The 12935-nt window shown below is 38.7% G+C and overlaps 1 protein-coding gene across 10 annotated transcripts in view; it reads left to right on the plus strand.

The window, feature by feature from the left end:
- Positions 1-12935, plus strand: part of ADAM22 (ADAM metallopeptidase domain 22) — a 196990-nt gene that overhangs the window by 104872 nt on the left and 79183 nt on the right. For all 10 annotated transcript variants that reach the window (XM_065586981.1, XM_065586984.1, XM_065586986.1 and 7 more), the window contains exons 5-7: positions 6260-6342; positions 11840-11903; positions 12636-12705. In XM_065586981.1, coding sequence (XP_065443053.1) covers positions 6260-6342; positions 11840-11903; positions 12636-12705 — 217 coding nt within the window. The remainder of the gene's footprint in view (positions 1-6259; positions 6343-11839; positions 11904-12635; positions 12706-12935) is intronic.

Raw genomic sequence — 12935 nt, forward strand, 5'->3', positions numbered from 1 at the left:
GGGATGCTTTTTGGATCTGCTTACTGGAGTATTTTGGAAATGAGAGCTGTTGCAAACAGATGGCTGGGAGTCCTTAGCTTCCTAATATCGCCGAGGAGTAAAAATAGCAGAGAACCATTGTAAATACTCTCTCCATTGAAGCTGTGGAGGGGAAGCTAAGTTGATTACTAAGGATTAGCCTCTTGAGTACAGTTTGGCTGTCCAATTCTTATTTTTTACTCCTTATTTTTTTCCTGTTTTGTGAATATTGGTTAATGTGCTTCTCATGTTCCTTTTGATATTTATTTTTAAAAGGCCTGGGGATAGATTCCCCCCCGTTTACTTTCACTGCTAGTACTACAGCCTACTTGTTTTCCAGCAGCAGTTGCCACTCTAGCTGTTGGTAGGCCTCAGAGCCATGACTGCCAGAAAACAGAGACCTGAAGAAAAGCTGTGTGTAGCTTGAACACTTGTCTCTCTCACCAACTGGAGTTGGTCCAATAAAATATATTACCCTCATCCACCTTGTCTCTCTAAAAAACAGAATACTCTGACTGGCATGAAGCTAAGAGGTTGGCAAGGAGATGGCTGTAGCAAGCTGGCATACCATGGGCTCAGCTGGCAGTAGTTCAGAATTCTGTGAGCAGTACCTGACCAAAGGTAATAGCAGATTATGCATAAAGGCTGATGTTTGGGCATATCCTCACTCCTGTCCAGGTGCTTGATCTGTCTGAATGGATCCTGCCATTGCATCATTCTGATGGCTTTTGCAGAATATTATGGCAGCCTTTATTACCAATAACAATTGACTGCCACAGCCACTCCTGCTGCCAGGGCCGGCTCAGGCTTTTTTGCCGCCTCAAGTGGCGAAGAAAAAAAAAAAAAGCCGCGATCGGTGGCATTTTGGCGGCAGCTCAACTGCGCCACTTCATTCCTTGGCCGCAATTTGGCGGCGGGTCCCTTTGCTCCGAAAGGGACTGAGGGACCTGCCACTGAATTGCCGCCAAATACCCGGACTACCGCCCCTTTCCGTTGGCCGCCCCAAGCACCTGCTTCCTGCGCTGGTGCCTGGAGCCAGCCCTGCCTGCTGCATTGTTCTTACAGGTGACCATGGTGGGTCAGCACAGAGTACCTGCATCTGACTGAAGCAGCAAGGAGAAGAACAGAGTGCCACTAGCAGAGAGCTTGTTCTGAACTACATTGATTACAACCTGGGAAGTGGTTACATTCATGTGGAAAAGGCAAAAAAAAGTTGTACTTTTTCTTCACCATAGCATTAGACAAGACTCTTCCAGCAGAAATGTTCAGATGGGGAGGCAGGATGTAACAGGCACTGTAACAGAATTGACATTTTCTCACTGTGAAGAATTTTCAGCCTAATTTTCTAATAAGATCTACTGGCTCCAGACTGACCTGATTAACATCATAATGTTCTAGCAAGAGGCGAGACATGCTGCTAAATTCCACTCTGATTTACTAGCTGATGTTCTTGATACATTGGGAGAGCTATGAACTAGACCCTTCTCCAACCTGGTTGATGAAGATCAGTGGAGAAATTTGGTTTATTGATGAGGGTTATTAATGTTTCCCTTTTAGACAGCAGGATGGTATTGTTGCTGCCTTTAAACAGGGAGCAGGTGTATCTTTGATTAAGAAAAATAATCTCTTGCCACTGTGTACTGAACTCTAATTGCCAAGGCTGTTAATTTTTCCTTTTTGAAAAAGGTTAATGATCAAATGGCTCTGGGACTTCAGGAATTTCCTCAGCAGGCATTTGCTCCCTGTGGGCTTTCAGGTGCAGGGTGCCACAGAGTTCCATTTTGTCATCATCTCTTTTCTGTCTGTCGGTCTGATTAGGTGAGACTGTGACGGGCTCTGAGATCCTGGTTTAAGAGAGTCCTTAAGGCAAGATGTGTGGTTCATAAACACAGATTTTTTTAGTGCACTGGGGAGACACAGACAACAAATATTTCCAGGTACATGTGTAGATCTGCCTAGATTTCTTTTGACCTGCTAGATTGTCTCAGAAAGGAAGACGTGAGCCCATAGTAAAGTCTCACCCACATGTCAACATGTAAGCCAGAATGTTCCAAAGTGGTAAAAAATATGGGCATGGGAGTGAAGACGTCTGGGCTTTATTCTTGGTTCTGCCAGAGTTTGTATGATCATGGGTAAATTGCAACATTAACTGATTTGATTTAATTAAATAGAGTATCAGAGGGGTAGCCGTGTTAGTCTGGATCTGTAAAAAGCAACAGAGAGTCCTGTGGCACCAGTCTTAAAGGTGCCACAGGACTCTCTGTTGCTTTAAATAGAGTAGAATCTCCAAGGTATGTTCTTGCCAGACAACACCTTTAAGTCTGTTTATTTCTATCTTTTCCAGATTGGTAGATAGAAAAATTATTTCTTCCACATATATGTTATGGGATAGTTTAACTGAAAAGCTGTGAAAAAGCTGTGAGTGCTATCATGGGGCATTTATTTGATTCTTATTAAGGAGATCAAAAACCCTTTTTGAGCCACATGATTCATGCTGGCTCAGAGTTTTTGCATGAAAAATGTTCTTCCTGGTTACACAGATTTCATTTTGCAGCATAAGTGAGCCTCAGGCACTAGTGCAGATACACATTACACTACAATGTATGAGGCTAAGCTAGTCTTGACTAATTACCCAAAATTAGTAGGGTAGTTAGGTAATTCCAGAAGTAGTTAGAATCCATTTGATTCCATCAATCATCTTTCCAGTATTATTTTCACACCCACACACATGTTCCTGTAATGCTTTGTTACAAAAATTATATGGTAAAAAATCTTTTAAACGCCATAGGATACGGTCTTTAGAAAATCCATCTAGTTGATCATTTCTTTTGACATGAATTCCTCAGGGTAATTTTTATTACATGTATTATGGTAGTGCCTAGAGGCCCAAACCAAGATGATGACCGGGGCCCTATTGTACTAAACACTGTAACAGACAAAGGAAAAGATGATTCCTGCCCCTAAGAGTTTACTGCACCTAATAAAGAAAAGATGCAACAAGTGAATGGCTGTAATAAATCGTTGGAAGGAGTAAAGCAGAATGATGCAAACAATAAGAAAAGCATATGTTTACATAGGCCAGATGTGCACAGCTAGATGGTTTTGAGTCAGATAAATTTTATTCTTATAATAAACTGTAAGAAATAAATATGATAGATATCAGCAGTCCCTCCTGACCATGTATCTAGATATAATCAGTTGGCAATTTCCTGTAGATATCTTGGTAGAAGTGAATCCTGGGGAGGGGTTTGTTGGGGACAGGCTAGTGTCTTTACAGATTAATTCAGGGAACATGTGAAAGTGGAGCCTGGAGGAAAACACAGAGGTGTGAGAGGTGTGTACAAGCAGTGGAGGCTGCCTCTGTCAGTGGAGTGGAGAGAGTGAAAGGTGACACAATAAAATACAAGAGCAGATAAACAGGCAGGAGATAAAATTGTGATGCAACTTAAAAGTATGTTGTTAATTATTATTATAAGTATATTATAAGTATATTATTATTTATTATTAATGACTTGGATGTAGGAATAGAGTGCATACTGATCAAATTTGCAGGTGACAGAAAGCTAGGGAGGTTTGCCAACACTTTGGAGGATAGAGCTAAAATTCAGAGGGATCTTAATAAATTGGAGAACTGGGCTATAGACAACAAAATGAAATTCAACAATGACAAATGTAAGGTGCTACTTAGGGAAGAAAAACCAAATACACAAATACAAAATGGGAGATAACTGGCTTGCAGCAGCACTGCTGAGAAGGATCACAACCTCAGCAGTGCGATGCTGTTTGCAAAAAAAAGCAAATGCAATTTTAGGTTGCATGAACAGAGGCATAGCATGCAAGTCACAGGAGGTGATTTTACTGCTCTACTCGCCACTGGTTAGGCCTCAGCTGGAGTACTGTGTCCAATTTTGGTCACCAATGTATAGAAAGGATGAAGAGAAACTGGAGATGATCCAGAGGCAAGCAACAAAGATGATCAAAGGAATGGAATGCATGCCATATGAGCAAAGGCTGAAGGAACTGGGTGTGTTTAGTTTGGAAAAGAGGAGATTAAAGGGAGACATGATCGTGGTCTTCAAATACTTGAAAGGCTGCCTGTGGCGGGGCAACGACTCACCAGCGCGGCGCCTCCTGCTGGTCATCCAGGGAATTAGCTCTTTCCAGACTGGAGCACCCTCTGCAGGCTGGTGTCTCGCCTGCCGCTGGCCCCATGTCCTTCCCAGACCCCAGTGCCCTTTGCCCAGGTGTTCTGCCCACCACAGTACCCCCTCACTCTGGGTCTCCCCTCCCAGGGGAACCCCCAATCTCCCACCCCACCTTGCCTCAGTGGCTACTGCCAGTCTCCATTTAGCCCTGCTCACTGGGGCAGACGGCAGTCTGTAAACCATTCATCATTGGCAAGGGGGGTTGGACCTCTTATAGGGCCAGCTGTGGTCTGATTGGGGCGTGGCCCCACCTGTGGCTGCTTCCCCCAATCAGCCTAGATTTTCTCCCGCCGCAGACCTTTCCCAGGGCTGTTTTAAGCCCTTCAGGGCAGGAACAGGATGACCACCCTGCTACACTGCCATAAAAAAGATGGAGAAAAGTTGTTCTCTCTTGCCACAGAGGTCAAGACCAGAGGCAATGGTTCAAACTACAGCATAGCAGATTTAGATTACGTCGCAGGAAAAAATTCCTAACTGTAAAAAGGGTAGGACAATGAAATAGACTGCTTACGGAGGTCATGGATGCTTCTTCACTGGAGGTTCTCAAAAGGAGGTGGAATAGCCATCTATCATGAGTGGTTTAGACTCAGCAAATCCTGTATCTTGGCAGGGGGTTAGACTAGATAACGGTTGCGGTCCCTTCTAACCCTGTGGTTCTATGATTCTAATTGAAAATTTGCCAGAAGGATACTCTTTGTAAAATGAAGCAACAAACAAGCCACATATTATAGGCCTTCAATCTCTCTAATCATATATTAGTTTTTTTCTGTGGCAGGCATCATCATAGTATCTGAGCACTACCTCAGATTCATGGTACAGTACATTTCTAGGTCTACACAATGGCATCAAAGTCTCCGTGTCAGACGACAAAACATGAAGAAGAAGAATGTCAAAAGGGACTAGTGATTTTTGGTGCCCGAACTCCAGGGGACTGACTTCCAGAAAGTGCAGTGCATACACCCGCTGAAAATCAGGCCACTTTACGGTGTCTCAAGTTGGGCACTGAAAATCACTTGTTCCTTTTGAAATTCATAGTCTGTATGATCCTATAGAAAACAAAAGGAGATTTCCTTGTCACATCCCAAAAGCTACTAACATACTCTTGTTTTCTTTTTTAAACTTCAGTTAATTTAGTGTTGGTGAAACAGCTGTTATAAACATACTTTTGAAGGGTAGAATCTGAGAGCATTTAATTTCACACTGTAAGTATGAACAGCAATTTTGGCTTATGGCTCTGCATCACTATCACCCAAGTGATTGCCAGCTCACAAAGATGAATAATCATGCTTTTCATCTCAGTAAACACACTTAAATATTTGCTCACCTAGCTATGTAGGGGTGGGGCAGGTTGTTCTTACTTGGGGGGAGCGGCATGTTTGTCACCAGAAATTAGGATGAGTTCTAGTGTTATTGCTTTTAAGGCCCCTCTTTTTAAGTTGACCGTCGACCAACAACAAAACAGCATAATGACCTGGGTGAGTTTCTCCTAGGAATCAGCAATTAAGTTTGAGTCCAATGGGAATAATGATGGAAGATGTAGAAGACTTTTTCAGATAGAAATGAGGTTATTCATATTTTGTATACAGTGCCTAGATTGTACAGTGATGGGTTCACTGGAGATACATATGGCTAGACAGACATAAGGTCCAATCCTGAAGACCCGACTAAGGCAAACTTTCCCTGACTTCAGTGGCAGTTTTGTCAAGTAAAAGACTGCAGGATTTGGCAGGTGTGGTATATGCACTACTTATAGGAAAGAAAAGACAAGTGTTAATTTTCATTGCACTCTTTTATCATTTGATTATACACCATGTTTCCTTTAAATTCAGAGCACTAGGGACACTTATGACTAATTCTCTTTGATCTATTTGATAAGAATGTCCTCTGCGGTTTTCTCTCGACGCTGAATGACTGTGAATTGTGGGCACCATGCTGGTAGGCATGGCAACATAGTCATGGCACAAGCCATGTTTGACAGGACATGTGTATGATATTGTGCAACATGATGGATTCACCGTCTCTATTTTCAATTGCAGGGAGGAGAGCATTGCTATTATCAGGGCCAAATCCGAGGAAACTCAGAATCATTTGTTGCCTTGTCAACATGCCATGGACTTCAGTAAGTTTCCCCAGGTTATTTTTTTAATGGGCTTTATGTAATTTCTTAAAACAAGTACAAATTTAATAGTAAAAGAATTACTAATTGCAGCAGAATGTTAAACATCTTACTCTCTCTCACAAATTATGGGTTGAATTTGAACCTATAAAGAAATCTTGGATTTTTACAAGTAGTTTACAGAGTGCCTGAGTTGTTTTTTATTAGCACATAAACACACTGGTATTGTGTAACAGTCACATTTTTTCAAGTTAAAACTAACTTACAAATAAATAAGCAAGGGTGAGAGCAAATATTCCTTTCCTGGGGGGGGGGGGAACCTTTCTAAATGTTACTCTTTAACTGTTTCAAAATATGCTTTACTCTTTCCTGATTACTACAATGAGTAGATGGCATATTTCTCTTCTGTTCTGACCCCATTTACAAAACAAAATGGAGACAGTGAAGTGGGGGTTTTCTAGTCATTTTTCTTTTCTTTCACAGAGGCACTGATATTAGATATTTACCTACTGATCTGTACTTTACATATATCGCAATATATTTGTAAATCTGAAGGAAAGGAGTGGCCCTTACATGGCAAACTGAAAACTTTGCATTATTTTAACAATATGTTGTACTTAATAGCACCTTCCATTTGAGGATCTCAAACAGCTATACAAAAATCCCACATAGCCCCTCTCAGGGTTTGTATCATAGTTTTGGACCGGTTCAAAAAGATTCCTGGCCTGATTTTCAGAGGTACTAAGTAACTGCAGCTTCCGGATGACTTCACTGGGAATTACAGGATCCCCCTGATATTGAGGTCAGACATTGCTTGAAGGGTCATGTGATGAATGGTCTATAAATAGGAGCACTCAACAATTACCTTATACTTCTCTTTTCCCTCCTGCTTCACTGAAAGGCAGGCACGTATCCGATGGGGATTTTCATTGATTCGATCCTTTTCCTTCTCCAATAGTTCTATAAATTCTGTATCAGACTTCTATATTTTCAGTTAGTTTCTTTTAGTTAAATTTGTTGGGTTTTGTTTTTATTTTAGCATCATTGCAGTTTTCTGTCTGATTGTTTGTACCATAATGCTTTTATCTCTTTTGTAATCAAGATTTAGGAGTGAAGACTAACCCAAGAAATCTGACTTCAGGTTCTGTGCCGAGGGTGAATCTAAAATTAGTAGCGTTTTAGTGCATTCTGCAGAGATTTAACTGCATGACTTCCATTAGTTGTGATCCATTAGGTCTTGGATTGTAGTCCATGACCCCTGTTAACTCTCAGGGGCTAAGAGAGAAAAGGGGAAAAGAGACTGCAAAAATTCCTTTCTGGCCTTTATTTGGTGCTTTGTTCTTCAGGATGAAACCCACTGCTTTGTATTCTCTCAGTGCTTAATTATCAATGTTGGTATCTTCTAATGCAGCTACATGACTAGGATGATGAAGAGTTGTTATCTTTTCCTTTTTTGTTCAGCTGTCTTAGGTACATCTCTTTTTTCCTTTTAGGGAGGAATCTTCAAGTATCTGTATACTTATATCAGCAACAAAGATCAACAGATTCCTATTTCACAATAGGCAGGGACAGTTTGAAACAATATAATAGGTTGGAGTGTTCCAGGACCCTGTATGAGAATGCAGTGTTTCTCTAATAAGTCATGTTAAGCTCAGGTGCTGCAAAACTGCATCATCATCATAATCTTTATCATCTTTTCTATAATGCTTTTCATGAGTAGATCTCAAATACTGAATAAGTACTGCTGATTCATGCTGGCATTTAATTTCATTAGCTCCAACCAGGATCTGGAGTATTTCTCTGGAGCAGAGGAAACTGGGGGCTATTACATCTAATAACGTCTGTAGGGCTAGTTCTTTGGTGAATTTTATGAGTTGTAACAGCTGGAGAAGATGCCTTTAAAGGAGCAATAAGCTCCATGTTCTCCATGTCCAGGCAAGTATTAATTCAAGCCTTTTCTTCTGCTTAATACATCCTCCAGGTCCCAGCCTATAACAGCTATATTATTGGTGGGTGGGTGTAAATCAGGTGCCAAGGTTGATGCCAGAATTGTTGATTTAACTTTATCTTGTGATTTCTTTAGCTAATAATGCCTGCGTTCTTTTTAGGGATGTCTATCTCTCATTTGGTAAATTAATAAGGTAGTGGGTTCGATGGTGGAATCCTCCTATCTCTGAATTTCCTTTCTTTTTGGTAGTTGCATTGAAGAAGCAATATACTTCTGTGGCCTTAACTCCTAGTTAGCCAAGTTTTTATTTGGGCTATCCAATAGTCTACAGTGGGTTAATGCAGAGATTCAAACAAAAATATAACATTTTGAAAAAGCCACACTCATTATTAGGATTTCTAGTGTCACATTTCTTCTTAAATTCAGCTCTTGGGTTCATGTTCCTTACAGAAGAATATAGAAATAAATGCAAAATAACTTCCCATTTTCATTTTGTTTTCTTCAGTCAAGTGATGTAAACATATCTATTACATATCTGTTGGGAATGTTGGAGTGTAGGAATACAATATTGAATCTCTTTCAAAGAATGTGCTTAATTATATATTCTTATTAATCTGTATTTTAATGCATTTTTTATTACAATACAGGCTCCTTGGAAGAGAACCATGTATTCCTTTATGTACTGTATAGCATAAAGCACACTGATTCTTAATAATGGATGATAGATTATTGAGTAATGAACTCTTCTAATGTAATAACATTTTAAACATTCAAATATGTTCTTAGGTCATGATCCTGCAAGCTCTTTCACACAGGCAGACTCTTTCCTCACCCCAATTAAAATTAGCATGGGGGTACAGGGTCCATCACACATAGCAGCCTATAGAACTGTGGTGTCAGTTTGAGAACTATAGAAATATTTTTGGGAAATGAAGGGCCTTATCAGAATAACTACAGACAAGCTATAGTAAGGCTTAATCTAAAATAAGAGTTTGAAGGCCTGTAACGTAGATACTAGATAAGTTTTCTTGTTGGACTATGAATTTGCTGCCCACTGGTGGTGAAATTAAAAATCTTGCTATTCTAAGATCAAATTGATTTACAAGATGTTTATTGTTACAATATGTTTGTGTATTGTTTTGACATAGTAAAGATTCAGATTTCAAAAGTGGTCGGTATTTTACTACTACTTTGGATCTAACTTTTTTATTAGTGTATGATTAAAATATATAGACTGCTTCAGTTTAAGTCTATTGCAAAACATCCATTGACTTAAGTCGGATCAAGTTTGTAGTTTGACTGTAAATATGTTATTACCGTGTACCATTATTAAAGAGTGGTTTGATCAAATTCTGACCTGATCCAAGGTCCATGCTGCTGGGTGAAATGATCAAATAGGAGGCCCTTTATTCCAAGAATGTGAATTAAGTCCTCAAATGCTGACACACTGATCAAGCCTGCAGACCTTACTCATGTAAAATTGCCATTGATAGCAAAGCAAGTTTTGCATACTTAAAATCTGCAGGATGAGTCCCAAATCTCATTTTATTCTTAGAATGAAGGCCTTCATCAGGCTCTAGGATTTTTATTTTAAATGTCATAGAACAAGTTAATTTCTACAAAATATTTACAGGTTATTTGCAAAGGGATGAATACCTTTGAATTAAATATGTATTTATAACCACTGCTAATATGAGTTATATATTATATTATATTATATTATATTATATTATATTATATTATATTATATTATATATATCCAGAATTACTTTGGTGAAGCCATTTGGCTTATCCTGTAAATACACAACATTTGGGCAAATATTAGATATGTTTATGTAAAGCTGTAATGGTTTAAAAGTTTAATATGTAGTTATGGTCCCCAACAGAGTAAAATGACATCATTTTACTCAACAGAGCTGCTCCCTGTTAAGGTCAGATCTGATGTTAATGACAAAAAATGCAAACATTAATTATAAAAATGTTTTAAAAATCAATTTCATTTTTGACTTGCATAAGTCAAAAGCAAGTATCCATTTCTGTCACTTAAAGAATGAAATGTGGTGGTTTTTTTGTTTCCCCGCCTCCTCAAACTTTGAAAAAAAAAATTTTGCTCTCTTGTTGAGGTTGTATAGTATATGTCAAGTCTGAGCCTACAGCTCATATTTATAGCTAGTCTTAAAAAACCTTGAAAGAAGCACTTTAGAAAGGACATGCTGACACAACTTAATCTCAACAACACACATGCTGCTGTAATAAAGAAAAAATTGCAAGAAAAGGCTGACTTAGATAAAGATGAAAAGGAAGGTGTGGGTAGGAAATGTACCTCTTTAGTATACTGTCAATTAACATTTTCATATCAGATCATTTTTATTTTAGAGTGAAATTCATCTTTGTGCAGAAATCCGGTGCAAGGCATAAGCTTAAACCCCATTTAAACTCAAAATAGAATTTTAAGTGGTGTATAGGTCTGGTGTGAGATCTCTGCACAATGGTGAATTTCACCACTGCTGTGTATTTACTTGTAAACAGTAATGCACAATCATGTGATTTAATTACCATAGGCTGTCTACATTCACTTAGGATCCCTTAAAGCTTGAACCTATCCTGTGGTTAGAACTGAACCATGTGCCACCTTTGCTGGCTTGGGAAATTGGTGATTGTTCACATGTGAGCAATTACAGCAACAGATTTTCCAGCATATACAACAAACATGCATATAGTTGGCGCCCTTAAAATTCCTCTACCATTTGGAAGATTTTACTTGTGTGAGAGCTGTTCCCTGTAAGTATAATGAGGAATACCACAAGAGCTAGTGAAAGCTTTCCACATGTTAGAATACATACTGTATGAAAGGACAACATAGCATGGGACATTGGCTCTGGCAGTTCATGGAATATTTCTGTTGATGTTGTTTTATATAAGACCTATTTGTGTCTTTTCCAAAAAATTTAAATAAAGGACTTAAATTGATGTGTCAGGAAAAAAATTGTTATTCTTGATTTTTTTTTTCAGTTTGTTTACCTTGTTTTGTTTACCTCAAAAGTATCCCCATTATGCTGGGTCTTGTAAGAGCACGCAGACAGACAGACTTATGGCACCAAAAAGCTTAAAATCTAAGAGTCAGATCAGTTTAATACTTTATTTTGGCATGACAAGCTATATATGTGTTCCCAGAGTGTGTAAAGAGACCTCTTAAATATCTGTCAGAAGTAGGAACAATCTGGTCCAGGGAGTGGGGTTCACACTAGGTTTGGGGACTGGGTCAGTCAGTCAGTTTCTGCTGCTCTTTGTGTCTAACTCTTTATCACTACAACAAGGAAGAGGAAAAACATTTTAAAAAAAGGAAAAGTTGGTTGTAAAATCACAAAAATTGGCACGAGGACTTAGAAACTGGGATAATACCTGACATTGCTTTTAATTTATTTTTTTTAATGGTTATATTTTAAGTTCATAGCCTCCCCTTCATGGGTTACCTGTTTAAATTGTTTTAATCTTTTTATAAATGTTTGGTAAATCTCTGCTCAATGTTACCACTTTTCCTGCCTTTAACAGTGGGATGTTCTATGATGGGAATCATACTTATCTTATTGAACCAGAAGAAAGCTACACTTCACACGTAAGTAGAACTTCAGTTAACCCAGTATTCAGATACACAAGAAATGCAGAAAACAACAAAGCCTCATCCTCTAGTTTTGGGGCTGGAGTCCTTGTCCTCCCACTTTCAGCAGCTAGTCGATATATTGCTCTAAAGGTGCAAACCAAAGGCACTATATTGCATCTAATATCTGAGTTCCCAGTAGCTAAATACAGTATCAGGAAAACAGGAGGAGTTTTCCTCCAATAATAATATGATAAAATAAAATAATAGTTTTCCTCCAATAATACATGTCTTAGCTATCCCTTGGTAGCTTCTTTAAAATGACCTCTTGGTCATTTGTCAGTGCTGAATATCAGTTAAAACCATATATATACATATCCATTTGCATTTCATATTGTTTAACTTTAGAAAATTTAGACCCCAATCCAGCAAAACATTTAAGCATATGCTTAACTTTAAGCATGTGATTAGGCCAATTGATTTTAAAGGACTTACTTGTATGTTAAAAGTAAAATACATGCTTAAGTGCTTTGTTGAATCAGGGCCTTAATGATCACATCATAATTGGGAGAGGAGGAGAAGAATCTACAATGTGGATAAAGATCCTTGAGCTTTGATAACCTCCAGTGATCCATTATTTCCCCAACATATTGGTTTGGTACCTAATGGGAAAGAGTTTCTATCTCCCTAATATTCACGGGATGGTTCATTTTATCTTGGCTTAATGCATTCTACTGTTTACTATTTCAGGAGGATTTCCATTTCCACTCTGTTTACAAATCCAGGTTATTTGAATTTCCTTTGGATGACCTGCCATCTGGTATGATTGTTTGTAATGCTCTCTTCTTTTAACTTGTGTCTTATTTTGCCACATTTGTTTATCATATTTGGTTTCTAATCTTCTTTGGGGTTTTACTGTTTTGTTTACTTGAGGCTTTCTTTTTCTGCTTAAGTAAAAAACATATGGGGGGTAGGGGGAAGGAGGGGAGAAGAAACCTATTAACTCAAACCTCACCTCAACCTTCATATTGTTGATATTTTTTAAATAAA

The sequence above is a fragment of the Chrysemys picta genome, chromosome 2, assembly GCF_011386835.1.
Source record: "Chrysemys picta bellii isolate R12L10 chromosome 2, ASM1138683v2, whole genome shotgun sequence".
NCBI classification, from domain to species: domain Eukaryota; kingdom Metazoa; phylum Chordata; order Testudines; family Emydidae; genus Chrysemys; species Chrysemys picta.